The 27,236-nt window shown below is 44.1% G+C and overlaps 1 protein-coding gene across 1 annotated transcript in view; it reads left to right on the top strand.

Annotated features, from left to right (window-relative positions):
• epha4b (eph receptor A4b) overlaps nt 1-27,236 on the top strand; it is a 287,524-nt gene that overhangs the window by 58,977 nt on the left and 201,311 nt on the right. The window contains exon 3 of the mRNA XM_060929623.1: nt 14,504-15,164. Coding sequence (XP_060785606.1) covers nt 14,504-15,164 — 661 coding nt within the window. The remainder of the gene's footprint in view (nt 1-14,503; nt 15,165-27,236) is intronic.

The raw sequence follows: 27,236 nt of genomic DNA, 5'->3' as shown, positions 1-27,236 counted from the left end.
ATGTTTAGAATTTTTTGTCCAAGACTCATAATCACAACAAAAATGCAATACATCAACAGAATGAATTCCAGCAGGAAGCTGAGCTCCACCTGCTCATGAATATTTATGAGCAAGTCAAAAGCACACTCTGTAGAAACCATGTTCTGAAGTTTTCTACATGTACAAGTGTGAGTCAAGGTCATCTGTTGGATTTTTACAGACAGCCAGAGTTGAAAAAGATAGCTTATATTCCCAACTAAAGCATTGCTTAGGCTTAGTGTTATGGCTAGACACAGTTCCCTTCTTATTGGGCGAAGAAGCTAAGATTAAGGTTTCTTAAATCACAACATAATCCTTTGTGTCAAAGAGAGAGAGAAGGGTAAGGAGAAGAAATGAGAGCTGCTTCATCTCTCTCTTTATATGATGCACCCAACACTGGCTAAAAATAATCAAGTTAGCAAAAGTCAAACTGGGCTTTAAAGGAAATCAATCTTCAGGATTTCATAGCTGCCTGTTTTAATGATTTAACGGAGCAGCCAGAAGCTGGATCGGATCTCCGTACTTGTTTCACAAACAGACAAATACATAGCAATTTATTTACACTCCTGCCAAGTTTGGCCAGGATTAAACTTGATTTTTGTACAGCATCAGGACCGATTTTTGGGACCAAAACTCGGCTTACATAACACTAACATAATGCTGTATGTGTTATCTAACCGGCCATTATTTTGGTGCAAATTTGATTCAGCCATCCCTGTCCAAAAGAGCTGAAAGCCACAGTGACATTTAGCACACAGCATGTTTGAGTCAGATGGCTGTGAAAAACATCATCAGCGTACAATAAGAGCATAGAAGAAGAGTAAGGAAGGATTTTTCAGTTTTAGTAATTACCGTACCACTAGAAAGCACTGTTCATTTACATGAAGGGGATTAGTAGGCAGGGTAATCTGGTGGGAATGTGGAGATGACTTTGCAGACATCTGTTTGGGAAGGTTTGGTGTAGTAGGTCAAGACGATCTAGCAGAGCCAATAATTTTTTTCCCCTTTGGCTTGAAGACAGAAGAAAGACAGCTGAAGTAAAGAAGCACTTGCTAAGGATGAGGCTGGTGACAGTTGCACTCTTCTCTGTCAATTTCACCAAAACAAACTAAATAAATATCTCACATCCTTTACTATTTGATACCTTCTTGGCTTTTTGGTAGTGATTGAATAGATTGTTAACTTGAATCTACTGTATGTATCTAGCAATACATACACAATTGCTAGCCATAATTTTCATCAAATGGAAAGCATTGGTTGGGCAAAAAGTCATGCACTCGTTCTCTGGGGTGTCTGGAACATTCAAATATACAATATGGCCAAAAAAAATGTGGACATTATATCCCTTCTACCGTCTTATCCCATTTTCATTTATATTGAGGTTTCTGTTGGATTTTGGACAATGCCTATGGGGATTTGTGCTCATTCAGCAACAAGCACATATATTTGTGGTTGGGCACCAATGTCAAGCAAGAAGGCCTTGAACATCCCAAAGGTGTTCAGTAGGGTTGAGGTCAGGGTTCTGTGCAGGCCACATGAGTTCTTCCACTTCAACCTTGGCAAAACTTGTCTTCATAGACCTTGCTTTGTGCACAGGGACATTGTCATGGTGGAACATGTTTGGAACTCTTAGTTCCAGTGAAAGGAAATCTTAATGTGAAAGCATACAAAGATTTGTGCTTTCAATTCTGTGGCAGTAGTTTTGGCAAGTCCCTCATATGGATGTTCTTCAGAATCCCACAGTCTTTAATTTTACTCTTATATACCACTTGCATCTCTAACATTTACTTTTTACCTTTATTTCCTCTTCCCAGACAGCTAGTTTCAAAATATGTCCAATTTGAAGACACTTCCTGACTGGCTTCCTGGCTGTTCTTCCAGTAAATCTTACAGTTTCCCCAGCCCTTGAACTGGAGAAACTCCTGTCCTATACCATGCATCCATCCATTATCTGTAGCTGCTTATCCTGTACAGGGTCGCAGGCAAGCTGGAGCCTATCCCAGCTGACTATGGGCGAGAGGCGGGATACACCCTAGACAAGTTGCCAGGTCATCGCAGGGCTGACACATAGAGACAAACAACCATTCACACCTACAGCCAATTTAGAGCCACCAATTAGCCTAACCTGCATGTCTTTGGACTGTGGGGGAAACCGGAGCACTTGGAGGAAACCCACGCAGACATGGGGAGAACATGCAAACTCCACACAGAAAGGCCCTCATCAGCCACTGGGCTTGAACCCAGGACCTTCTTGCTGTGAGGCAACAGTGCTAACCACTACACCACCATGCCGCCCTCTTGTCCTATACATTTTGGTTTATTCCCTGCCTTAACACAGCAAGTTCAATTCAGAAAGGACTGTTAATTAGCTGATTAGTTGAATCATCTCTGTTGGTAGCAGGGGAAAACACTAACATGTGCAGGACAGGTGGTAATCCAGGACCAGAATAAGGAACCTGTGGTTGAAATCAAGGACAATTGCATCATACAGTTTTGTCATCTTGCTCTGCAAATGTTTAAGCAGACCAGGAACATTACTAAGCCTAGTCCCAAATGCAGCTTGCTTTCACAGTTACCAGAACTGGTAATGTGCCAGAACATTAGTGGCCAAAGCCACACATTTGAAAGGCGCTATACAGTGCCTTGAAAAAGTATTCATACCCCTTGAACTTTTTCACATTTTTCCACCTTACAACCACGTACTTAAAAGTTTTTTTATTGAGATTTTATGTGATAGACCAACACAGAGTAGCACATAATTGTGAAGTGAAATGAAAATGATAAATGGTCTTCAAAATTTTAAACAAATAAAAATCTGAAAAATGTGGTGTGCATTAGTATTCAGCCTCCTGTACTCTGATACCTCTAAATACAATCCAGTGCAATCAATTGCCTTCAGAAGTCATCTAATTAGTTAGTAGAGTCCTACTGTGTGTAATTTACTCTCAGCATAAATACACTTGTTCTGTGAAGGCCTCAGTGGTTTGTTAGAGAACACTGAAGAACAAACAGCATCATGAAGACCAAAGAATTCACCAGACATGTCAGGGATAAAGTTCTGGAGAAGTTTAAAGCAGGGTTAGGTTATAAAAAAAATATCCCAAGCTCTGAACATCTCAAGAAGCACTGTTCAATCCATCATTCAAAAATGGAAAAAGTATGGCACAACTGCAAACCTGCCAAGACATGGCCATCCACCTAAACTGACAGAGCGAGCAAGGAGAGCACTGGTCAGAGAAGCAGCCAAGAGGCCCATGATCACTCTGGAGGAGCTGCAGAAATCCACAGCTCAGGTGGGAGAATCTGTGCACAGGACAACTATAAGTCGTACACTCCACAAATTTGGCCTTTTTGGAAGAGTGGCAAGAAGAAAGCCATTGTTGAAAGACAGGCATAAGAAGTCCCGTTTGCAGTTTGCCAGAAGCCATGTAGGGGACACAGCAAACATGTGGAAGAAGGTGCTTTGGTCAGATGAGACCAAAGTTGAACTTTTTGGCCTAAATGCAAAGTGCTATGTGTGGCGGAAAACTAACACTGCTCATCACCCTGCACACACCATCCCCACTGTGAAACATGGTGGTGGCAGCATCATGCTATGGGGATGCTTTTCTTCAGCAGGGACAGGGAAGCTGGTCAGAGTTGATGGGAAGATGGATGGAGCTAAATACAGGGCAATCCTGGAAGAAAACCTGTTGGAGGCTGCAAAAGACTTGAGACTGGGAAGGAGATTCACCTTACAGCAAGACAATGACCCTAAACATACAGCCAGAGCTACAATGGAATGGTTTAGGTCAAAGAATATTCATGTGTTAGAATGGCCCAGTCAAAGTCCAGACCTAAATCCCATTGAGCATCTGTGGCAAGACTTGAAAATTGCTGTTCACAGACGCTCTCCATCCAATCTGGCTGAGCTTGAGCTATTTTGCAAAGAAGAATGGGCAAAAATTTCAGTGTCTAGATGTGCAAAGCTGGTAGAGACATACCACAAAAGACGCAGCTGCAATTGCAGCAAAAGGTGGCTCTACAAAGTATTGATGCAGGGGGGCTGAATACTAATGCAAAAAGTTTTAAAATTACAATACTAATTTCAAAGTTTGTTCAAATGGCCATCTTTATTCGCTAGTGGTCAGAAAAGGCCAAGCAAGCAATAAATCCAATAAGCCTTCTTTCACATACATGAACTCATGATTGGTTGGTGTTGCACTGATTGACAGAGAAGAGAGTAATGCCATCCTTTGCAGGCAAGTTTTGCTGTCTATGGGCTCCCAATGATAGAGTGAGTGCTTTTGTGTTGTGCTCCTCAGGAGCCCATAAATAACCATTGATGACAGAAAAGGTTTTGGGTCCCTGAAGCAAAAACAAGTTGTTTTTACTACAGAGTGAGCTTTTCTCCAAGTCTCCAGCTGGCATCAATCTCTAACCCAGATTGTACTTGTAGAGCACAGTGCTACAATGGGTCCTCAGTTTGATCCTGATCTGTGGGTACTGTCCACATGGGCTTTGTCCAGGTTCTTCCCACCTCCCAAAATATGCCAGTAGGTGGACTGGCTACTCTAAATTAGCTGTGAGTATGTATATGTGGGACGGCATAGTGGTGTAGTGGTTAGCACTGTCACCTCACAGCAAGAAGGTTCTGAGTTCGAGCCCAGCGGCTGACGAGAGCCTTTCTGTGTGGAGTTTGCATGTTCTCCCTGTGTCTGTGTGGGTTTCCTCCAGGTGCTCCGGTTTCCCCCACAGTCCAAAGACATGCAGGTTAGGTTAATTGATGGCTCTAAATTGACCATACAGTAGGTGTGAATGTGAGTGGGAATCGTTGTTTGTCTCTGTGCCAGCCCTGCGATGACCTGGAGACTTGTCCAGGGTGTACCCTGCCTCTCGCCCATAGTCAGCTGGGATAGGCTCCAGCTTGCCTGAGACTCTGTAGGACAGGATAAGCCGCTACACATAATGGATGGATGTACATGTGGGACGGCATGGTGGTGTAATGGTTAGCACTGTCACCTCGCAGCAAGAAAGTCCTGAGTTTGAGCCCAGCGGCTGACGGGAGCCTTTCTGTATGGAGTTTGCATGTTCTCCCCATGTCTGCGTCGGTTTCTTCTGGGTGCTCTGGTTTCCCCCAAAGACATGCAGGTTAGGCTAATTGGTGGCTCTAAATTGACCGTAGGTGTGAATGTGAGTGTCAATGGTGTTAGGGTTTTGCTGGGATTCGAACCTGGTTCGTTGGTGTGATAATCCAGCAAACCCCCACTAGGCCACCAGGGGGATGACTCAAATGCAGAGGCGTGAGGCGGAAGTAGAAAAAGAATCAAAAGGTTTATTTAAACTATATACACTATATACAGGGCAAAACAAAAGACAAAAAAAAACCAAAGAGTATAATCCAAAAGAAAAGCAAAGTGCAAAAATACAAAAGCTAAGAAGATCAAAAAACACAGTACAAAGGAAACTGGAGATAAACATAACAGCACAAAGACTCCGTGACAAGAGGACTGAACTCAGGGGTATAAATAGACAAACTAATTAAGGACACAGGTGAAGATAATTAGGCAATTAACACAAACACAAAACACAGGAACAGTGGCGGCCTCTAGAGGCCAAAATAAACACGACATGAAAAGGAAATAACAGCGGCCTCTAGAGGCCAAAACAGTCCTAGTCCTAACAGGACCCCCCCCTCTAGGAGCGTCTCCTGACGTTCCCAGGGCGATCCGGATGGGCCGAATGGAAGTCCCGACATAGTTCTTTATCAAGGACATCCCGAGCAGGAACCCAGCAGCGCTCCTCAGGACCATAGCCCTCCCAGTCCACCAGATATTGCAACCCGCCGCGGACCCGGCGGGAGTCAAGCAGGCGATTCACAGTGAACACAGTCTGCCCCTGGAAGATGCGGGGGGGTGGGGGGTTCCTAGGGGCAGGGGCATACGTAGACGTCAGTACGGGCCGTAACAGGGAAACATGGAAAGTGGGGTTGATCCTCAGAGTCCGGGGCAACTGGAGCCGGTAGGAGACAGGGTTCACCCTGCGCACCACCTTGAAGGGGCCAATGTAGCGAGGAGCAAGCTTGCGGTTCTCCACCCGCAGTGGAAGGTCCTTAGTGGACAGCCAAACACGCTGCCCAGGGCGGAAAGCGTGTGCAGGTCTTCTATGGCGGTTGGCCTGAGTCTGGTTGGTTCTGGAGGTCTGTATGAGGGTCTTCCTGACCTTGCTCCAGGTCTTGCGACACCGTCTCACATATTGGTTGACCGAGGGCACCCCCGCGTCCTCCTCCTGGTCCGGGAACAGAGGTGGCTGGAACCCGAATTGGCACTGGAATGGCGACAGCTTGGTGGCCGATGACTGCAGGGTGTTGTGGGCGTACTCCGCCCATGGCAGCCAGGTGCTCCACGATGTCGGGTTATCCATAGCCAGGCCTCGCAGGGTGGTTTCCAGGTCCTGGTTGAGCCTCTCCGTCTGACCATTGGACTGTGGGTGAAACCCAGAGGAGAGGCTGGCAGTGGCTCCGATGACCTTGCAGAACCCGTGCCACACTCGGGAGGAGAACTGGGGCCCTCGGTCTGAGACGATGTCCTGTGGAAGACCAAAGACTCGGAAGACATGATTAAACAAAAGTTTCGCAGTTTCAAGAGCAGAGGGGAGTTTGCACAGTGGTATGAAGCGGCAGGCCTTGGAGAATCTGTCAACTAAGACCAAAATGACCGTGTTACCTTGTGACTCAGGGAGACCCGTGATAAAGTCGACTGCCACGTGGGACCAGGGACGCCGGGGAATGGTCAGAGGATGCAGGAGACCCTGGGGACGCTGTCGTGGGTTCTTGGTTCTGGTGCAAACCTCACAGGACAGGACAAATGACCTTACTTCCTTCTCCATGTTAGGCCACCAGAAGCGTCTTTTCAGGAAGTCCAGGGTCCTCCGAGCTCCCGGGTGGGCGGTGAGAGGGGAAGAGTGACCCCACTGGAGAACCTTGGCCCGGGCTTGATGTGGGACGTACAAGAGGCCTGGTGGCCCCGTCCCAGGACCGGGGTCCTGGCGTTGGGCTCGTCGGACAGCCTCCTCAATACCCCAGCGGACAGGGGCCACAATCCGGGACACAGGGATAATAGGCCCGACTTCATTCTCCCTGTTAGTGGCAGAGAACAGTCTGGACAGTGCGTCAGGTTTGGTGTTCTTGGAGCCGGGGCGGTATGAGAGGGTGAAGTCAAACCGACTGAAAAACAGGGCCCACCTAGCCTGTCGAGGGTTCAGTCTCTTGGCTTGCTGGAGGTACTCCAGGTTCTTGTGGTCAGTCCAAACCAGGAATGGATGTTGTGCTCCCTCCAGCCAGTGCCTCCACTCCTCAAGGGCCAGTTTGACCGCTAGCAGTTCTCGATCCCCCACATCGTACCGGGACTCAGCAGGACTCAGGCGGTGGGAGAAGTAAGCGCAGGGGTGCAGCTTTCCTTCCGAACGTTGAGAGAGCACCGCGCCGACACCACTGTCCGAGGCGTCCACCTCCACGATGAATGGTTGGGAGGTGTCCGGGAGAACCAGAATGGGTGCCGTGCAGAAGCGGTCCTTGAGGTCTTTGAACGCCTTTTCTGCCTGAGGAGACCAGCCATAAGATCCACCTGTCCCTTTGGTGAGGTCAGACATGGGTGCTGCCACAGAACTGAAGTTCCTGATGAACTTGCGGTAGAAGTTAGCGAATCCTAAGAACCGCTGAACCTCCTTAACGGACTTGGGAGTAGGCCAATCCCGGACGGCCAGGGTCTTGGCAGGGTCCATTTGGAGTTGGCCTGTCCGTACAATAAATCCCAGAAAGGAGACCTCGGGAACATGAAATTCGCATTTCTGGGCCTTGGCGAACAGATTGTTCTGTAGCAGTCTCTGGAGAACCTGGCGGACATGGTGGCGGTGCTCCTGCACGGTCTTGGAAAAGATAAGGATGTCGTCGAGGTAGACAAAAACGTATAGGTTAATCATGTCCCTTAAGACGTCGTTGATTAGGGCCTGAAAAACAGCTGGTGCGTTGGTGAGTCCGAAGGGCATCACCTGGTATTCGTAGTGCCCAGACGGGGTGTTAAAGGCAGTCTTCCACTCGTCTCCCTGTCGGATACGGATGAGGTGGTATGCGTTCCGTAGGTCCAACTTGGTGAAGACGGTGGCGCCTTGGAGCAGGTCGAAAGCTGTGGACATCAGCGGAAGGGGATATCGGTTGCGCACAGTGATCTTATTCAGGCCCCTGTAATCAATACATGGTCGGAGCCCCCCATCCTTCTTGCCGACAAAGAAGAAGCCGGCTCCAGCAGGTGAAGTGGAGGGTCGAATTAACCCAGAGACCAGGGCATCTTTGAGGTATTCCTCCATGGCCTTGCGTTCTGGCTGAGAGAGGGAAAACAGTCTGCCATGAGGAGGGGTAGTCCCAGGGAGCAAGTCGATGGCACAGTCGTAGGCCCGGTGCGGAGGAAGAACGGCGGCCCTGCTCTTGCTGAATACCTCCTTGAGATCCCAGTACTCTGTGGGAACTTGAGATAACTCGGTGAGATCAGGGGGCTCGGCAGGAGACACAGGAGAGCTAGAGAGCAGACAAGAGGCATGGCATGCAGGACCCCATTCCACAACCTGGCTAGTTACCCAGTCTATGTGAGGGTTGTGGCGAGTAAGCCAAGGAAGGCCTAGAATAACTGGGAACTCAGGTGAAGGAATCAGGTGCAGGGATATTTCTTCCTTGTGACCTTGAGACTGGAGGAAAACTGGAGAAGTAACTTGGGTGACTCTTCCATCACCTAACGCTTGGCCATCGAGGGCAGACACAGACAGTGGGACTTCAAGAGGTGCAGTCGGAATATTGATGCTTTGGGCGAAGTGAATATCCATAAAGTTCCCAGCCGCCCCTGAGTCTATCAAAGCTTGACAAGAGTGGACAGACTCACCCCAGGAGATGGAGACCGGGATGTAGATTCCTTGGCCAGGGAGTCCGGGAGAGAGGGTAGGCCCCGTCACAACCCTCCCTCGGCTGGACGGGGCGGTCCTTTTCCCAAGAGTTCGGGACATGATGCTCGGAAGTGACCAGGCTTGCCACAATAGATGCAGCACTTGTCCCTCCTTCTGCGCTCCCTCTCAGATGCGGAGAGGCGAGTACGACCCACTTGCATGGGTTCTGGACAGTCACTGAAGGAGGTAGACGGTCTCCAGGTAGAGGTAGGGAGGCTGGGGGGGCTCAAGGCTTGGTGGCGTTCTCTCATCCTGTTGTCCAGACGAATAGCATGTGAGATGAGGGTTTCGAGGTCACTTGGGCATCCAATAGAGGCCAGACCGTCCTTGATGGGGTCAGACAGACCATGGTGGAAGGCTGACACCAGGGCAGTCTCGTTCCATCCACTTACTGCTGCGAGTGTTCGGAATGAGATGGCGTAATCTGCGACGCTTCCTCCTTGCCGGATGGACATGAGCTTTCGGGCTGCGTCGGTACTGATGTCTGCCTGATCGAAGACCCGAAGCATCTCTTCAGAAAACAGCTGGAAATCAAAGCACTCAGGTCCCTGTCTTTGCCAGATAGCAGTAGCCCAGGCTCGCGCCTTACCAGCTAATAAGGTGATCACAAAGGCAATCTTGCGGCGATCCGTAGTGTAGGTGGTAGGCTGAAGCTCAAAGGTGAGTTGACACTGGGTGAGGAACTCTCGGCACTCACTGTGCTTGCCGTCATACCTCTGTGGTGCAGGAAGGCTGGGTTCGCGAGGTGAAGAAGGCAGCATTGCAGGAGGCACTGGAGCAGGAGTGGGAGCTGGATCAGGAGCAGGAACTGGATCAGGAGCAGGAGATGCAGGCAGAGATGTCAGCTGTGCCAGGGTTTTCCCAATTTGCTGAAGCAGTTCCTCGTGGCGAGCGAGGGCCTCACGTTGGCTGGTGAGCGTACGTCCATGAGCGTCCATGGTTGCTCCGAAGCGTGTCAAAGCTGCCATAATTCCCTGAAGGTTGGCCGGGTAGACAGTTGAAGCAGCCTCTGCTGAGTCGGTCATGACGGAGTCTTTCTGTTAGGGTTTTGCTGGGATTCGAACCTGGTTCGTTGGTGTGATAATCCAGCAAACCCCCACTAGGCCACCAGGGGGATGACTCAAATGCAGAGGCGTGAGGCGGAAGTAGAAAAAGAATCAAAAGGTTTATTTAAACTATATACACTATATACAGGGCAAAACAAAAGACAAAAAAAAACCAAAGAGTATAATCCAAAAGAAAAGCAAAGTGCAAAAATACAAAAGCTAAGAAGATCAAAAAAACACAGTACAAAGGAAACTGGAGATAAACATAACAGCACAAAGACTCCGTGACAAGAGGACTGAACTCAGGGGTATAAATAGACAAACTAATTAAGGACACAGGTGAAGATAATTAGGCAATTAACACAAACACAAAACACAGGAACAGTGGCGGCCTCTAGAGGCCAAAATAAACACGACATGAAAAGGAAATAACAGCGGCCTCTAGAGGCCAAAACAGTCCTAGTCCTAACAAATGGTTGTTTGTCTCTATGTGTTAGTCCTGCAATGACCTGGAGACTTGTCCAGGGTGTACCCCGCCTCTCACCCATAGTCAGCTGGGATAGGCTCCAGCTTGCCTGCGACCCTGTAGAACAGGATAAAGCGGCTAGAGATAATGAGATGAGATGAGACATGCAGGTTAGGCTAATTGGTGGCTCTAAATTGACCATAGGTGTGAATGTGAGTGTCAATGGTTGTTTGTCTCTATGTGTTAGCCCTGCGATGACCTGGAGACTTGTCCAGGGTGTACCCCGCCTCTCGCCCATAGTCAGCTGGGATAGGCTCCAGCTTGCCTGCGACCCTGTACAGGATAAGCAGCTACAGATAATGGATGGATGGATGGATGGATGGATGGATGTGTGTGTGTATACAGTGATCTGGAATGGATTCGTGGGGACCCAGTTTTCCTGGGATAGGTGGATTCAGTATGAACCAGAGTGTTTACTAAGGATAAATGAATCAAAGTACTGATGGTAGTTTCCACACTGAGTTGACCAGTTGAAGGTGCTGAGATCCTGGACTCTCAATATTGCCTTTTGGCTGGCATACATAGAGATTAGCATGCTCTCCTTTGACCTTCAACAGCCAGCCCCACCTTTCCCATGGTTGTTTGCTTAGCCTCACTGAATATTTTCCTTAGAAACTCAAATGTGCCACTTGACCCTGGCAGGCCAGAACCAATTCCCTCAGCCCCAAACCAGATGTGAAGGCTTGGTTTTGGTTTGATGCTCAAAGTTAATTTCATGTGTGTGCATGTGCATGTGAGTGTGTGTGTGTGTCTAAAACCCTACAGGGACAGTTCACATTGGGCCGCCAGGAAACAGGTAAACCTAATCATGTGCTGTTCAAAAGGAACCCCTCCTTTATAAAACAGATGTTATTTTGTGAACTTTAAGACAGTAATGATCTTAAACTACTTGATAATTGCTGTTGGAAATTCTGTTAAGCCAGTGAACTGACATGTTTGCCCTTCTTCAAAGGTGCCAGGCAATGCCGAAAAATGACTGATGAGTGGATTTAAGACTTTTTTTCCCCACTACAAAGCACCAATGTCTGCAGGGAAGACATCCACATTATGTTCTTGACAGCAGTGCTGCTTGAAAGTACCTAACCTTTACCTTCTGTCTAAACAGAATGCTTTTAACCTTGTGTATGTGCCATTGTGTATGTGGGCAATTGCTAGCCATTTTATGGTAATTGCATGTCGTTTATATGGTGACTCAGCTCACCATATGGGATGGCAGTTTTTACGTGTTATGTCTGACATGTGTGTATGTGCGCCAGACACCCTGCTAAAAACCTTCAACCAATTTGTCAAATATTTTCTAACTCTCAGCAACGGCTTCCCAGTGGAAATATAAAAGTTGAGTGCAGACTAACTTTTGAAAATAAATAAACAGGAACTCATAAGCTTGTCTTTTTCACTGGATGATTATTTCTCCAGATGTCACAATCATTGCACTCTGGGGAAAGCAGTGTACTTTTTTTCATACAGAAAGGCATTCTGTAGCAACGTTGATTTGATGTGCAATGTCCGCCTGTGGACTGAAGTGAAGACACTCTCACACACACACACACACACACACACACACACACACACACACACACGTCTCTGTTTAAACACAGGCTGTACTTGTAATTGACCCTTGTGTCTCACTTGATATATTTTAACCATACACCATTCGTAATCATGTCGTTATAGCCTGTAACATCATGGCAGGTTTGAGGAATGGCTTCGCAGATCTCTGGCTCAAATGAGCATGGAAAATCATTTTTCTTCAAACTTTCTTTGGAAAGTTTCTATAGATACATCTTAGGTGCGTTCAAGAGGATTCCTCTGGTAAAGTCAGGCACACATAGTCAAACTGGACCGGGATGCAGCTTCATATTAAGTTCTGATATTAGATAGGATAACTAAAATCCATCCATTATCCATAACCGCTTATCCTGTGCAGGGTTGTGGGCAAGCTGGAGCCTATCCCAGCTGACAATGGGTAGAGGCAGGGTACACCCTGGACAAGTCACCAGGTCATCGCAGGGCTGACACACAGAGATAAACCCCCATTCACACCTATGGTCAATTTAGAGCCACCACAATTAGGTTAGGCTTAACCTTTGGACTGTGGGGGAAACTGGAGCATGCCCACGCAGACACAGGGAGAACATGCAAACTCCACACAGAAAGGCCCCTGTCGGCTGCTGGGCTCGAACCTTGCTGTGAGGTGACAGTGCTAACCACTACACCACCGTGCCACCCAACTAAAATCCAGTATGTATTAATAGACTTTTAAGTCTGTAACATCGTAATGGCTTTGTTCCAGGTTTACAAGATTATTATTCAACATCATACAGAATAGCACTTGATCCAGCACATCTTATTATTTTGTTTTATTTTTTCCTTCATATACCACGCTTTATATTAATTAATTTGCTAAGCATACTAATTAGCTAACCATATTATCTACAAGGCAACCCAGCTAGAGTAAAATTAAAATCACAAAGTTCAGCAAAAAGTCTAGTACTTGTCAAGCCTTGTAAAAAGTTTTTGTCTCTTCAACATGTTAAAGATACTCAAATAAACGTATTGAATGCTGTGGTTCTTCTTTGGCTAGCTTCAGACAGGGTGGGAAAAGCTTTAAAGAGACGATTTTAGTGATACAGACATTTGAGAACCCTGAGACTTTTATGTTTCGGCCCAAAGCTGGATGTCTAAACAGACATCATTTCACTTAATGGTAAGCCAAATCACTCAAGCTCTTAACTGAGATGGCAGTTTCCGAATGTATCTCTGTGGTAAAATGAAATCCATAAAACCTGGGATCTGGGTTTTATTTGGCTAAATTGTAATCCTTTTTTTTTTTTTGGTGTGTGTGTATGGGGGGGGGGAATTGTTCCTGCCTGGTTTAGAGATGTTTTCTTACTCATGTGAGATTTGTCCTCGGGTACAGAACCTCACGCAAGTGAAAGCAGATGTAGGCATAGTTGCATAGACTGACCCACATATACTGTACTAACAACTAACACACACACACACACACACACACACACACACATGAATGCCTTATAATATGAGATTATAATATGAACATTCATTGAAAACTCATTAACATTCACGGACTGTTTGCTGGGCCCCATTAAAAGCAGCTTATTTTCAGCTTATTTTCACAAAATGCTGATTTATTTTGGGTACGAAGCTTTGAAAGTATTTAGTGAGACAGATATTTCTGACATTTTGAGGACATCATACTGCTCCCCACGAGGGAAAAAAATGCTTCTTTCCACAAAATGCAACTGTCATTTGAAAAGCTAACAGAGGCAAAAGTTTACTTTTCGGTTTCTGAGGTTAAGCGAAGGTTTTGGTTTTTCCACAGTAGTATTTAGCATACCCGTATAGCACACAAACATCTGGCCAACATCAGCACGATGTGTGCCATTTACAGAATATTTCAACAAGGTAACATGCAACTCATTGGCTAATTGGGGATGTGTCACCGCAATATTGTCTTTTGATCTCAGTTAATGCAAGTTCCTGGCTGAAGGATAAAACGAAGTTATTTAAGGGCAGGAGAATGTAGTAGGTTATGAAGCTAACTCGAGATCCATCGACTTTTTTTTTTTTAATCTTCAGTAGGGAATAAGTATAACTTGAGAAAACATTTCTCAAGGGTTATTCGGATGGTACAAGATACCAACAATGTATTATACATGGGAAGTTCCACCAGAGTGTCAAAAAAACTAAAGAAACTCTTAGAGGTTCAGATTTAACAGATTTTTTCCATCAAGTCAGCTTTACCCTGTGCGATTTTGCTGTGACAAAGAAAAATCGCACACTGTAAGACGATTCTTATTTAAAATTGGTTTCTCAGTAACATGACAAGCTGAAATGGAAACTAAAGCACTAAAAGTTAGTATGAGAAGGAATTGTTGATGCAAACTCCTAACATTCAACATGTTTCCTGCTTCCCCTGTAGTGGGAGGAGATCAGCGTGATGGATGAGCGTAACACGCCCATGCGCTCGTACCAAGTGTGCAACGTGATGGAGGCTAACCAGAACAACTGGCTCCGCACTCGCCACATCGCTCGCCACGGTGCTCAGCGCATCTACATTGAGATCAAGTTCACGCTACGTGACTGCAACAGCCTTCCCGGAGTCCCTGGGACTTGCAAAGAGACGTTCAACATGTACTATCACGAGTCCAACGACGACAACCTGTGGTTCATCAAGGAGAGCCAGTACGTCAAGATTGACACAATTGCTGCCGATGAGAGCTTCACACAGACCGACGTTGGTGATCGCGTCATGAAACTGAACACCGAGGTTCGGGATATCAGTAACCTGAGCTTAAAAGGCTTCTACTTGGCGTTTCAGGATGTTGGCGCATGCATCGCTCTTGTCTCACTGCGGGTTTTCTATAAGAAGTGCCCGGCTGCTGTGCAAAACCTGGCATATTTCCCTGATACAGTGACAGGGGGCGATTCGGCACTTGTTGAGGTGCGTGGATTGTGCGTTAACAACTCTGAGGAGTTTGAGTCACCGAAGATGTACTGCAGTGCAGATGGTGGATGGCTGGTACCGATTGGGCGCTGTATCTGCAAGCCAGGCTTCGAGGAGGGCAAGGACTACTGCCAACGTGAGTATATTATGAGAGAACATAGACCATATTATAGAGATCTGCTGAATGTGTAGTAGAGTCCGTGGTCCATTCTAATTTAATTAACCAAGGCTACTGATGTTTTCTAATTTTGACGTAATTTGGAGACCTCTCTGGTAGAAATATGTTATTGCACGCAACTTGTTAGAAAACATTCTATAACGTCAAAAAGCCTGCACACATCCAGTAAAATCATTCATACCACAGCATGGTTAAACTCCCAATTCTGATTGGTCAGAAGGCATTGATTCATTTTCTAACAATTTAATTTCATGATTATACTTGTATTCTGTTTATCATTGATACGGTGAAGATTTCTCTTTATTTCGTAGACGTTTATTAAACAGACATGGAAGGAGTTTCCAGTGTCAGCACTTTGTATCAGTAATCTTTCTGCTCTGGGAAAGTCTTCAGGACTGAAGTTTTTCAGGCACATAGCCAGCACTGAAGAAACCGTCGTTGATAATTCTCCTATAACAACACTGTTTTGCCTCTTCCAAAGCGCTGATAAACATCTCATGACCATATCAATGATTATGTTTTTTTTTCTTTGTTAAATAACCACACATCCTCCATGCAAGTTCCTATGAACTTGTATGAGCTTTAATTCTGGAAACTATAACGAATTGGAACATTAAATATAAACCATGCACTAGTGTAGAACTACTGTAGTCAGTCAGATTCAGGAAGTTCGAAGAGCTGTGGTATAAATGAATTCCCTAGACAGTGTGTTTGCAGTATTTTGTGTTTCAGTGTGGTTATTTCGAAGCTAAATTAATTTCACTGCATTATTCTGAGTCCTGGTAAATTTTGAGATGATTTATGTCTTGGTTGGCATTGGCTGCCTGTTCAACAGAGGAAAATATGTTGATAAAATTGCTTGGAAAATTTTGGTCTGACGTGAAGCTGTTACATAGTGATTACTGTGTGTCTGGCTGTTTGTATGTTTGTGTGAACAGCTTAAAGGGCTGATGACACGAACATGACTCTATGCAATTTCTTAAATAAACTATACAACATGGCAAACATGTTAGATTTCTGTTATAATTACGTGAAAAGAAGCTGTTGTTACACGAATATCCAACTTTTAATTGCACAGCGCAAGAAAACTGGGTCCGTGGCTCGCGGCCATGTTGTGACGTCAGCGGAAGAACACGCTGCAGTTCACTGGCTGTTCTACTCTGGTTCTACTCAATGGAAATGGTGCATGAAAACGCCGGTGAACTCTCTAGTGCTAGCTCTTCCTCTTCTGGGAGTCTAGAATTGTGTTGATCTCTTCCGAATAGACTCTATGATAGCCTACCCTCTTTACCCTTTGCCTCTCGTTGCTAGGCGGCAGTTACATGAAAGCCGCAAGCTTTCACAAGCAAATACATGACTGATATCACGCCGACTTTATGATTACATTTATGATTATCATGTAGAATCTATAGCTCTACGTACCTTTATCTTATGTCATTTCACAACACTTGTTCTGACAGGAGGACTGTCTTTGGATCCGGCATAGCTACTAGTAGACCCCCTCCGGAATACTGGCAGTGTTGCCAGATTGGGAGGTTTCCCGCCCAGTTGGGCGGTTTCAAGTGCATTTTGGTGGGTTTTGAACATATTTTGGGCTGGAAAACTTCAGCAGTATCTGGCAACAGTTGCCAGATACTGCTGACGTTTTCCAGCCCAAAATATTTTCAAAACCCACCAAAATGCACTTGAAACCGCCCAACTGGGCAGGAAACCTCCCAATCTGGCAACACTGTGTAGGCACTGCTGATGGTAGTAAAACACGTTTGTGCTGAACTGAACACCCAAGAGATTCTTTCAAGCTGGGAAGGGTGTCAAAACAATCCAAATCGAAGTGTTCAGAGCACAGGATGGATGTTGGTGAGGGCTCCCACTTGTCACGAGTGCGCCTGACTTGCTTCACCCACTTCGCATGCAGCTCGGGATCTCTGGGAAACTTGAATAAACTTACCCCATCCTTGTGGGTTTTGGAGCAAAAGCCGGCAACACAACGCGAAGGCATAATAACTATATATATATATATATATAATAATGTATAATAATGTCTAATAAAAATACTAATAATGATAAACTGAACACCTGTCGCATCAACAACAAACTGGTAAGTTAGGAGGAAGGTTCTTTCGCTGACGTCATATAGCTCCTCCTCCTCCTTCGTCTCCTGGGTGCTGCAGCCCCGTCAAATTTGCCCAAATAGCCGCGTTTATCATCATAACTTGTAAAATAGGCGCCTTCGTGAATTAATATATGGATCATCGGGAATTACTTTTTCTGTTATAAAACATCGCCAAAGATGTCAAAAACGTGTCATCAGCACTTTAAGGCACCTATTCATGCTAAGCCACTGTTCCTGCTGGTTAGAGAGGACATTATTGAGATGTAACTTTCTTCAAAGCCTTTGCACAGGGCTTTTTTTTTCCACCCTGCCTGCAGATTCAGGTGTCTTGTGGGTGCATCCATGTGTCTGAGTTCCCAGTTTCATTTCAAATCCAGATACTAAACTACATGCTTCTGTTTTTACTTTGCATCTCATTTAGTTGCAATAAAAGGCAGCATTAGTACACTTCATAGATCTTTGGTAGTAGATGTGAGCACAGGATAGTCCGATAGTCCAATGTAATCATATCTCTTTGTCGGTTTGGACTCATTTAATCAGATTTTGCACTTTGGATACATTTTGAGTCCGTAAAATATAAATGCACTCAGTCTTCCTCAACATACACACCTTATAGCAAGCCATTCTTCTCGAACAGAGCTTTGGCGGGACAATGGAAATTAATTTCACAGAGCTAATATCTTATTCGCTAATGGCTACTGAGTGGGAGTGTTGTAGTCAAGACCACCTAAAATGAGACCAAGTCATGACCAAGACCAGAGTGTATTGAGACTGAGACAAGACTAAGACTTTGAGGGGTTGAGATCAAGTCAAGAACAAGACCAAAGCAGGGTGAGACCGAGTCAAGATCAAAACCAGACAGGGTGTGAAGGGGTAGGGGAGGGGTAACGGCCGTTAACAGAAACAAAAACTTTGAATTCTTGGGTTTCATGTGGCGTCACAGCCGCCTCATTGGTTATTCAAAACTTTAACTAGTGGTCAACCAAAGCTCAGTCGACAAAGCGTTTGTACGAAGAAGGTGCATTGCTCGCATGAAAAATGCCTTATACTTGCGTTGTTTTAGGTTGTTTGAATCGATCAAACCGTGAAACTGATAAAAGTTTCTTCAGGGTTCCCCATGAACTAATAAAAAAGGGTGAACAAACACAGGATTTCACAAAAAGACGTCGCGAAAGGTAGCTTTTGAACCTCTCACTGAAATCGAAGGGAGCCAAGTCAAAGCATGCTTGAGTTTGCAGTGATCACTTGGTGAAAGGTTTTTATATCCCTGTCAGCTATGTCCTTAGTGTTTTCCAAGTACTTTTCTTGCTATGTGTCGTTATTTTAAAGTACTTTTTTTAGTCACGAAGCACTAAAGTCCCCAGCTGTTTCTTTGTTTACTCCTCACTCGATGGCCACCATACTGAAAACAACGCATGTCTTGCTTTCTTTAACAGGGTGTCCTAGCAGTCTTTTCAATGAGTCTTTCAGCAAGTGCACATGATCAAAACAACCATGAATAATAAAGTCCATATGCATGAAGGTCACGACAAAATTCTTATCCAGCCATACAGTTACAATGCGCCGTAATCACTTCTCTGTCTTGTTTAACTAAGATCCAGGTCTTTAAAGAGGTTTCTGATGATCTTTGTGAATGATTTACCTGAGAGATAAGCGCCAACACAACTGAGAATCAAGCAAACTGTTGTTTGTTTACACTTCAACTTGCAGCGCTTCGTTGTAAAGACGCAAACGAAAAGCTTAAAAAAACATACTTACATGGGCAAAAACAATAAAGGATTCATTTGGCAGCGACTTGATACCAAGGTCCTTTACCCAGCCACATACAAAAAAGTTGTAAGCCTCCATACTCTTCCACGCTTTCATCTGTTTTGCGGTATAGAAGGATGTCTGCAACACCAGATAGTTCGAGATATTGGGGAACTGGACTAAAGGGTAATTTTCGAGATCGTATGACAAATCCTTCTTTCCCAGACTGTAGGGGTCTATTCCATTGCACATAGCAATCTTCTGAATATATCTAAAGTGAACAGTGGCTTCTAGATTACTATGGCAGCCATTTTGGTTTGCTTGGCCATCAGCAGTTTTACCGGAAGTGAAATCATTAAGAAAATTCATGTGACTGAAACCCAAGAATTAGCAATGAGTCACATTATTGGTTGCATTTGAAGTAGGAAGTTTTACATCCAATCACAGTAACAATGTTAACAAATAAATCAGACAATGCACAGGTAAATTTAATGATATAACCACAGATGTGGTCTTGAACGGTTTTGAAATAAAATCCTGAGACTCTATGTCCGAAACCGAGACAAACCCAAGTAAAACTGCGGTTGATTCCGAGATGAGACTGAAACCTTCAAAAAGTGGTCTCGAAACCAAGTACTACAACACTACTGAGTGGCTTCACGTTGTTTCATACCATACTGGCCAAGGTGGAAACGCAGCATGAGTTCCACTGAGGAGCTAGCTGTGTTCACACTGTTCACTGTTTTCGCTGACATTTTCTTCCTTGGGAAGAGTGTTGGTGTGCGTTTCAAGCTAATTTGTTCATCTCAGTGTTTGGGTCAGACATATTGTGTCCTTAATTGGGAATGGCTAAGTTTGGTGGTAAAAATGTGCTTGTTTATTGCTAGCAAACAAAATCATGACTACGACTATATAGTCGTAGTCGTGATGAAAAACAAGCAATGAAAAACAAGCAATGATGAAGAAAAAAAAAATCCATGTTGGAATAAACATGTACCAGGAGCCAACCTTCATCTTCTCTGCTATCGGATTGGAAACAAATTTCAAATTATGTTTCTGGTTATCAGGTCTTTCTCCCTAATCAGTACAAGCTGCAAATAATTACAGTATATTAATTTCTTATTATGGCCCATCACAGTTCAATTGAGATATGTGTATGAATTATTAACTAATATGACAAGATACTTCTGATTGTACCAAACCTACGTAAAAGCAGAACTGCAGGTGAGAGTATAGGCATGCATGAAAGTGTTCTCAGTTAAAATGCAAAGTAGTGAAACAGTGTATAACCTTTCCCAGTGTACACTACTTTGTCTACCAGGCCTTACATGGACGATCCATCCCCCCCCCGAAACAGATCAAGCTCATGCGCCATATTTTGAAACTGTGTGCCAGTCCTTTAGCAGACATCTTTGGAGGTATTTGTGAAAGCTCTGTGAGGTTAGCTGGAATGAGATGACAGTGATGCTCAAGGCTTCATAGAGCTGGAGAAAGATTATTGGACTTCGATAAATCCCTAGGAATGGAATGAAATTGCTAATCCTCCTCATAGTAGAGGGTAAACATGTTCAGTAGCAATTCTGATTTTTTTTTTTTTGGCTAGGAGGCAGGGACAGATGTTGTGCAAGGAAAAATGGTGGACAATGGTTATGTGCTGATAAAAAGTTTATTTATCCAAGAATTGGTGGAGAGAAACCTCAGGTTTGTGTATATTTAAGCTAAAATTGGACCAATTATCTTGTCTGCCTCTCTGTTTTTCAGTGCTATCTTGATCATAATTGTGTCCAGGTGTGTAGCTGAGGTGCTATTAATACTGATCCAACAGTCATTCAAACCTTTGCGAAGTAATCCTTCCACCGAGCTAGTCTGACTGGAAACAATAGTTGGATGATTCACCTGTGTCGCTTTTATTTTTACCCGCCAGCTTGCTCACTGGTTTCAGAGCTCAGGAAACAAAAGGTCAGCCTGCTAAGAATGCACTGAAAAGAGTCTCACTTGTTTTGTTTTGTTTTTTTTCCCTCCAGCTAGCATCCTTTAGACAGTGTAGCCGCTAATGGACTCATTAGCTAGGCTGTAAAAGCCACCTAGTCTAATTGTTGACATTTTGTACAGTGCTGTTTTTGTAACCTTACCACTGTTGATTTTTTTTTCTTCTTTTTTTCTTTTTTCATTGGATGGCTTTCTTGTGGCTTTCGGTAATTGTCACCCCTCCTCGTCCAGCAGTTGCGAACGTCAGGGACTTCTCGTTTGACGAGGCAGTCTGTCTCGCCGTTAAATATTCATAAGGTCTCAGGAAAATGTGGCTTAAAAAAGGCTAAGTGCTTTCATTAAAAAAGACAACCAAATAATAGAAAATGATGATATTCAGTTCAACTTGGCTCCTCGCAGCGTGTCCCCAGTGCTCATTTAGAAAGCAGCAAGGTCCTGGATTTGAATGTCAAGGCATGTGGTTGTATGTATATGTGGATTTTAGTGAGCCCACCAGTCTCTATGACGCATACACGTCTTTCTGTGTATGAAATATTCATATCAGTGAAGCCACATGTTTTGTAACTGTACTTTCTTTGGGACTTCGGGACTTGGGAGTGACAGTGAGTGGTGATTTAGGATGCTGCATACAAAGGCTAAAACACTTGTAAAAGTTTTCTAATGATCCTGATATTGATTTGGGTCAGAGCAAAGTTTATTGAGCAATTAAATTTTAATCATAATGTATAAAAACTAGACTTCATGGCTAAAAATGTTCCTGGAATTATCTTTGAACCCTTTTACAGTAAGATTACCCATACCATTACCTATATGCAATGACTAATGGTCATTGCAAACTTCTCAAACTTCCCACACCCATGCAAATCCTCAAGCGAACATAACATTCTGGCCAAAACCACCTCTGCCGTATTGCTTATATGGCTCAATATAGCTGGTACGTTTTTGGAACAGTGTAGCCGGCCGTCCATCAAAAGCAGACCTGGCCCTTTTTAGTGCATTTTCCAGCTTGATGTAGCTGCAAGTTGGCTGTGACTGCAGTTCCTTGTCCTCTATGGTCTTTGCCCTTCTTAGAATGTAATTACAGTCCCAGAAAGCTGATCTTAGGCCAGAACGTCAAACCAGACTAGAGTAGATTAGCATGCTCCAGCACACTAGCCGTCTCAGTAGAGAGCTCATTAAAGTAGGGCCTCTTTCAACACAGCAGCATGGCACCATCTGATAAGAACCCACAGTCCACAGGTCAGTGATTGAGCAAAGAGCAGTATCTTCTCTCTCACTTTCTCCTGACTATTTCTTCCAGAAAATGTCGAGGAATTAGGCCTGATGAGTTTTTTGTGCCATTGAGAATAGATGGTTGGATGGTGGAAGTTCCATTCTGGGCTTTAAATTGTACAGCATTATAAAGAGTAATGTGTTTGACCCATAGTACAAATTCCAATGATGCCACAGCCACCTCTATTTGGAATTCCAAGAGAGCATAATTGCGTTTACGGCATTTGGCAGACACCCTTATGCAGAAGAGTTTTGTAGCTTCCATCAAAAACACATCCTTGTGATCATACAAATAGGTCAGTGCCTAAGAATACTCTGGAGCTAAAATAGAGAGTAGTTAGTAAAGAGGGTCTTCAGCCTTTGTTTGATGACAGTGAGTGACTCAGCTTTTTGGACAGCTATGGGTGCTAGCACCAAACCAGTCTTTTCTTTCTTTTTTGAGGGGTCATGGAAGTTGTGCTGAAGGGTCGATGGGAACATAGTGCAGAGAAGGGCTTGGTGAGTGGCATCAGGTAGGTGCAGGTCCATGTTGGCTTTGTAGGCAAGCATCAGGGTTTTAACTCCGATGCAGGCAGAGTACAGGATGCTTGTGTAGGGAATACAGGAATGTGATGTGGGAAAACTTGGGGGGGGGGGGAATCAATACAAGTTGTGCAGCTGCATCCTGGATCAGTTGCAGGGGTCTGATGGCACACAGAGAAAGACCTACCGAAAGTGAGGAGTAGTAGTAGTAGTAGTTTGGTTCTAAAATGACAAAGCACTGGACCAAGCACCTGAGTGACCTCCATGGAAAGAAATGGCCAGATCCTGACTATCAGAATGGTTCTAGCTAGTCGGGGTGCCTGATCTAGATCTAGAACCTTTAAGGAGTGTTCAGTTTGCCTGAAAGGGATCGAGGCAGTGGCGGCTGGTAGTCTTTCAAACAGGGGAGGCTGGTCGGTTACGATATTTCCAGATTTTAAAAGAAAAAACACATCAATTTTGCCCATACTCTTGCCTCTGATCTGGCTGATTGTTGGCAGGGTCACAAACTGTGAAATAACAGGTTCTTTTGGCCCATTAGCATACTGTCCAATATACATGATGGTGGTGTTGGGGGGTATATTTTAACATTTTATATTTTAAAATTGTGGCATGTTGTTTAAAAATTGATCATTATTGAAAGCAGCTCTTTGTCAGGAACCTCAGCAGTAACAGCAGAGTGTTCTGGAACAGGCACAAGCACTGACCTTGGGGAGCCAAACATAGAGCTGGGTGCCACACATTTCATTCAGTGACACTTTCCCTATATTTTACTTATTTTGACTGAGAAATGTTTTATTGACAATTTTGATAACCCTTCACTTTTAATCCAGGTCTGTAGTGTGAAATGTTCTTGGCTGTGTTTTTGTTTAAAATTTTTTTCCAAATTGTAGCTGTGTTTAATTCATATCCAGAAAAATATATATTCCAGTATAATATACTCAGCATAAACATTTTAAATAGATTCTATATTTTTGGTCCATCCATGACATATTACTAAAGTAGCCTATTTACTGTTGTTGATGTGGGTCACTTGCTGTTAGCCAATTCACTTTCTCGTACCAGGAGAGCTGAAAGGAATGAGTATTATTCCCTACCTTTTTCACCAAGTCAATTTGAGGCATTGGTCTACCCTGCTCTTTAATTTTAATTTTTTCCTCGAAAGGAAGACTGGCAAATGGCTTCGCCAAAATTAAATCAGCAATGCTTGGCATCCGTGCGCAGCTTTCTTGCTAGCAGACCAGCCCCCTCAAGTTCAAGTTCAGTCACTCAAATAAACAAAATTTCTGGAACTAAGATAGCAAACTTGACAACACTATATTTACACTTTATTTACAATGAAAATATATACAAACTAAAAAAGCTGGTCGAAACCGTATGTAATGAATGAAATCGAAATGTAAGCTGATCTCTTACAATACACCACAGCACTTGCGAATCCGCATGGGACTGAACTGAAACTCACCGCTGCCTGTCTATATTTGAAACGAGCTGTCAATCAAAGAAAATATCCGTCCGCTTTCACGAATCACCAGTCTCCTTGCGGAAACTGCCATGTCCCTCCCACTGTGAGGCTGGGAGTCCGGTGGGCGGGCGTTTTCGCAGTATTTGTCCAATAATCGTCTTGCATTTTGAGATTGAAAAGCGCATAGCTCCCAAATGCCATTGAAGTCCACTGAGGCTGGGAGTCCGGTGGGCGGGCATTTTCGCAGTATTTGTCCAATAATCGTCTTGCATTTTGAGATTGAAAAGCGCATAGCTCCCAAATGTCATTGAAGTCCACTGAGGCTGGGCTGCATCACGCTGTCATGAGGGGGAAAAACTCATGCACACATTAGGTGAACTGGGGAAAGTTATAACGGAATGATTTCGCACTGTAGTTGGGTTGAGCACATATATTTCTATAATTCTGGATCTGAAATAGCAATGTTATAAGGTCAGCTATAACATAAGCCTAGTGCAATTCATCCTACACGATGTTCGTCATTTTTAGAGGAGGCTGAGCCTCCCTCGTTGTCTTAGCGCAATCGCCTGTGGATCGAGGTCTATTTAGAACTTCACGGTCCTGGGTTTCTCTGTCAGAGATGGTTAGAAGTAGAACCCCTTTAGGAAACTTGGGCGTTTTTGCACTTGCTCCAAATACTTGAATCTGCACCCAGGACCAATGGGCTCATTTAGGGAGGGACTCAATCACAGATTTGCTGTCGCATAGAAGACTTCCTTCCAAACCATGGATCGACTGAGCATTTCTGTATGGTACTTTTGTGCACACAGGTTTGCAGAATGGTAGGCATGAGGTTCAGTTTATTTTTATTGTTTCCCTTTGGCGCCAACTCTCAAGCAGTGAAGAACAGTGCTTTTTGGATGCATGGCATGTCACCGTATAGGAATACCTGCAAACCAAGAGTAGTTCTCATGGAAGAAGATTTTAGCCATATAGTTACTTGGCATACAGTGTCATTAATGGATAGCTTTCACACCTGATGCAGACCACACTACAGTTTGGTGGAAGCACTGAAGACCACAGAAGACCCCAGACCACCATAGTTAAGAAGACCAAGAATTGCTCCTGGGCTTGAACATTCCTGGCCTATGTATGAAAATCTCATCTCATTCATCTCATTATCTCTAGCCGCTTTATCCTTCTACAGGGTCGCAGGCAAGCTGGAGCCTATCCCAGCTGACTACGGGCGAAAGGTGGGGTACACCCTGGACAAGTCGCCAGGTCATCACAGATGTATGAAAATAAAAAAGAAAACAAAAGTGAGTTAAAGATCTTAATGATCTAAAGAACCCTTGAGGAACTTAAGTGTGCACCTGTGTTCCACTGGTAGCTGAGGGAGACTTGGCTAGAGGCTACCACTACATTTGAAGAATGTCAGGTTGAAATCAAAGCAAACCCTATTGCAAACTCTGTTGTCAGTGCCATTTGGGTGGTATTTGGTAGTATACCATTTGGATGGTAGTGCCGATTGGCCTGCACACTCTACATTTCGTTTTGGTATCAATTGGGGTATGATGAAAAGATTTTTAGCAATGTTTTCAGCATTGGATGTTTAGGCATTTACACTGATTGTAAATGTCAACCATAATCAGCTCATGTATTGTGGGAAAATGAGCTCTGAGTAATCATCATTTGCAGCCTCTTGAATCAAGTCTATTGCCATTATAAAACAGCAAATTACACAACAGAATGCAGTTATAACCTCTTGCATTCTGCTTTGCTGAGAGTACAGAAGCATGGCATAATAATTCACTGCTATGGCCCTGATTTTGCAGCATTGGGGGATTATGTAACCATTAAAGTGAGTTCTGCTGTCATAACACTTACCTTCTGGAGATCTCTCTGTCTCTCCATGTTTTCTTCCATGTAGACTCTTCACTGTCTTGGGTGTCAATTGCTCTCTCGCACATGTCTCAGCTTTCTGCCTCTCTTTTCTGTTTCCTGGGGGTGGGCTGAAACGAGCCGTTCAAGCTGTCTGTGTCTGCCATGACCAATTATGCCCCCAACATGGATACACTGAGACCTGGGTAGCCCAGACACCTGCCATATTTCTTTCTCTCTCTCTCTTTCTCTCTCCTTCCTATATCTTTCTCTCACTTTGAGCTAACTGTCTCTCAGCATCCCACCATCTTCTACCTCTACATATTTAATACAGAAAGATAACACCAACAGGAGACAGTTCATTATCGGCGGAAAGATGAACAAACGGAACAAGACTGAATAGAAATTATCAGAAATGATTCCTTTGTTTGTTTATAGAAGGAATAAATGAGCCATTCCACTGAATCAGTGCCATTTCCGTCCCTAGAAAATTATATGTATAAATGCACATAAAAATGTACTTTAAAATACATTTCCTTATTACGCAGAATGTCCTGCACATTGATCTGATTTCAAATTTAAGATATATAATTGTAAGGATTAATAAAAACTACCTAAAACACTGAAAAATAGCATGTGTTACCTGTCCCCGCACTCTAACTTTATACTTAACTATGAAATATTATGATTAAAATCCTTCAGAAACAGTATTTCTTTTGCACTGTTGTGTGACTCCATATCCTATCCATAGTTTAAATATATTTTTTTCATAAGAAATCCACAATATCTTAGTTAAAATACACATTTTAGTCGTGTCCCTGGGTTTTCACTCAGTCCTGTTACCCAAACATATTACCCCATCTGACAAATTTGGAACATTCCATAAATCACATGCTCAACAGGAAGTTACATCAGTTGTGTCTTCTGAAGGCCATGGGAAGACCAAAAGTTAGTTCTCTCATTTACTTTTCTGTATATTTAATGATTTTTTTTACTTTGACTGATAAGGTCAATGTCAACATACTGTCCCGTTACTTAAATTATTTCTTAGATGATATTT

Source organism: Neoarius graeffei, chromosome 1 (genome assembly GCF_027579695.1).
Source record: "Neoarius graeffei isolate fNeoGra1 chromosome 1, fNeoGra1.pri, whole genome shotgun sequence".
Taxonomy (NCBI): Eukaryota; Metazoa; Chordata; class Actinopteri; order Siluriformes; family Ariidae; genus Neoarius; species Neoarius graeffei.
The sequence above is the reverse complement of the archived record's forward strand: the minus strand, read 5'-3'. Positions and strand labels throughout refer to the sequence as shown.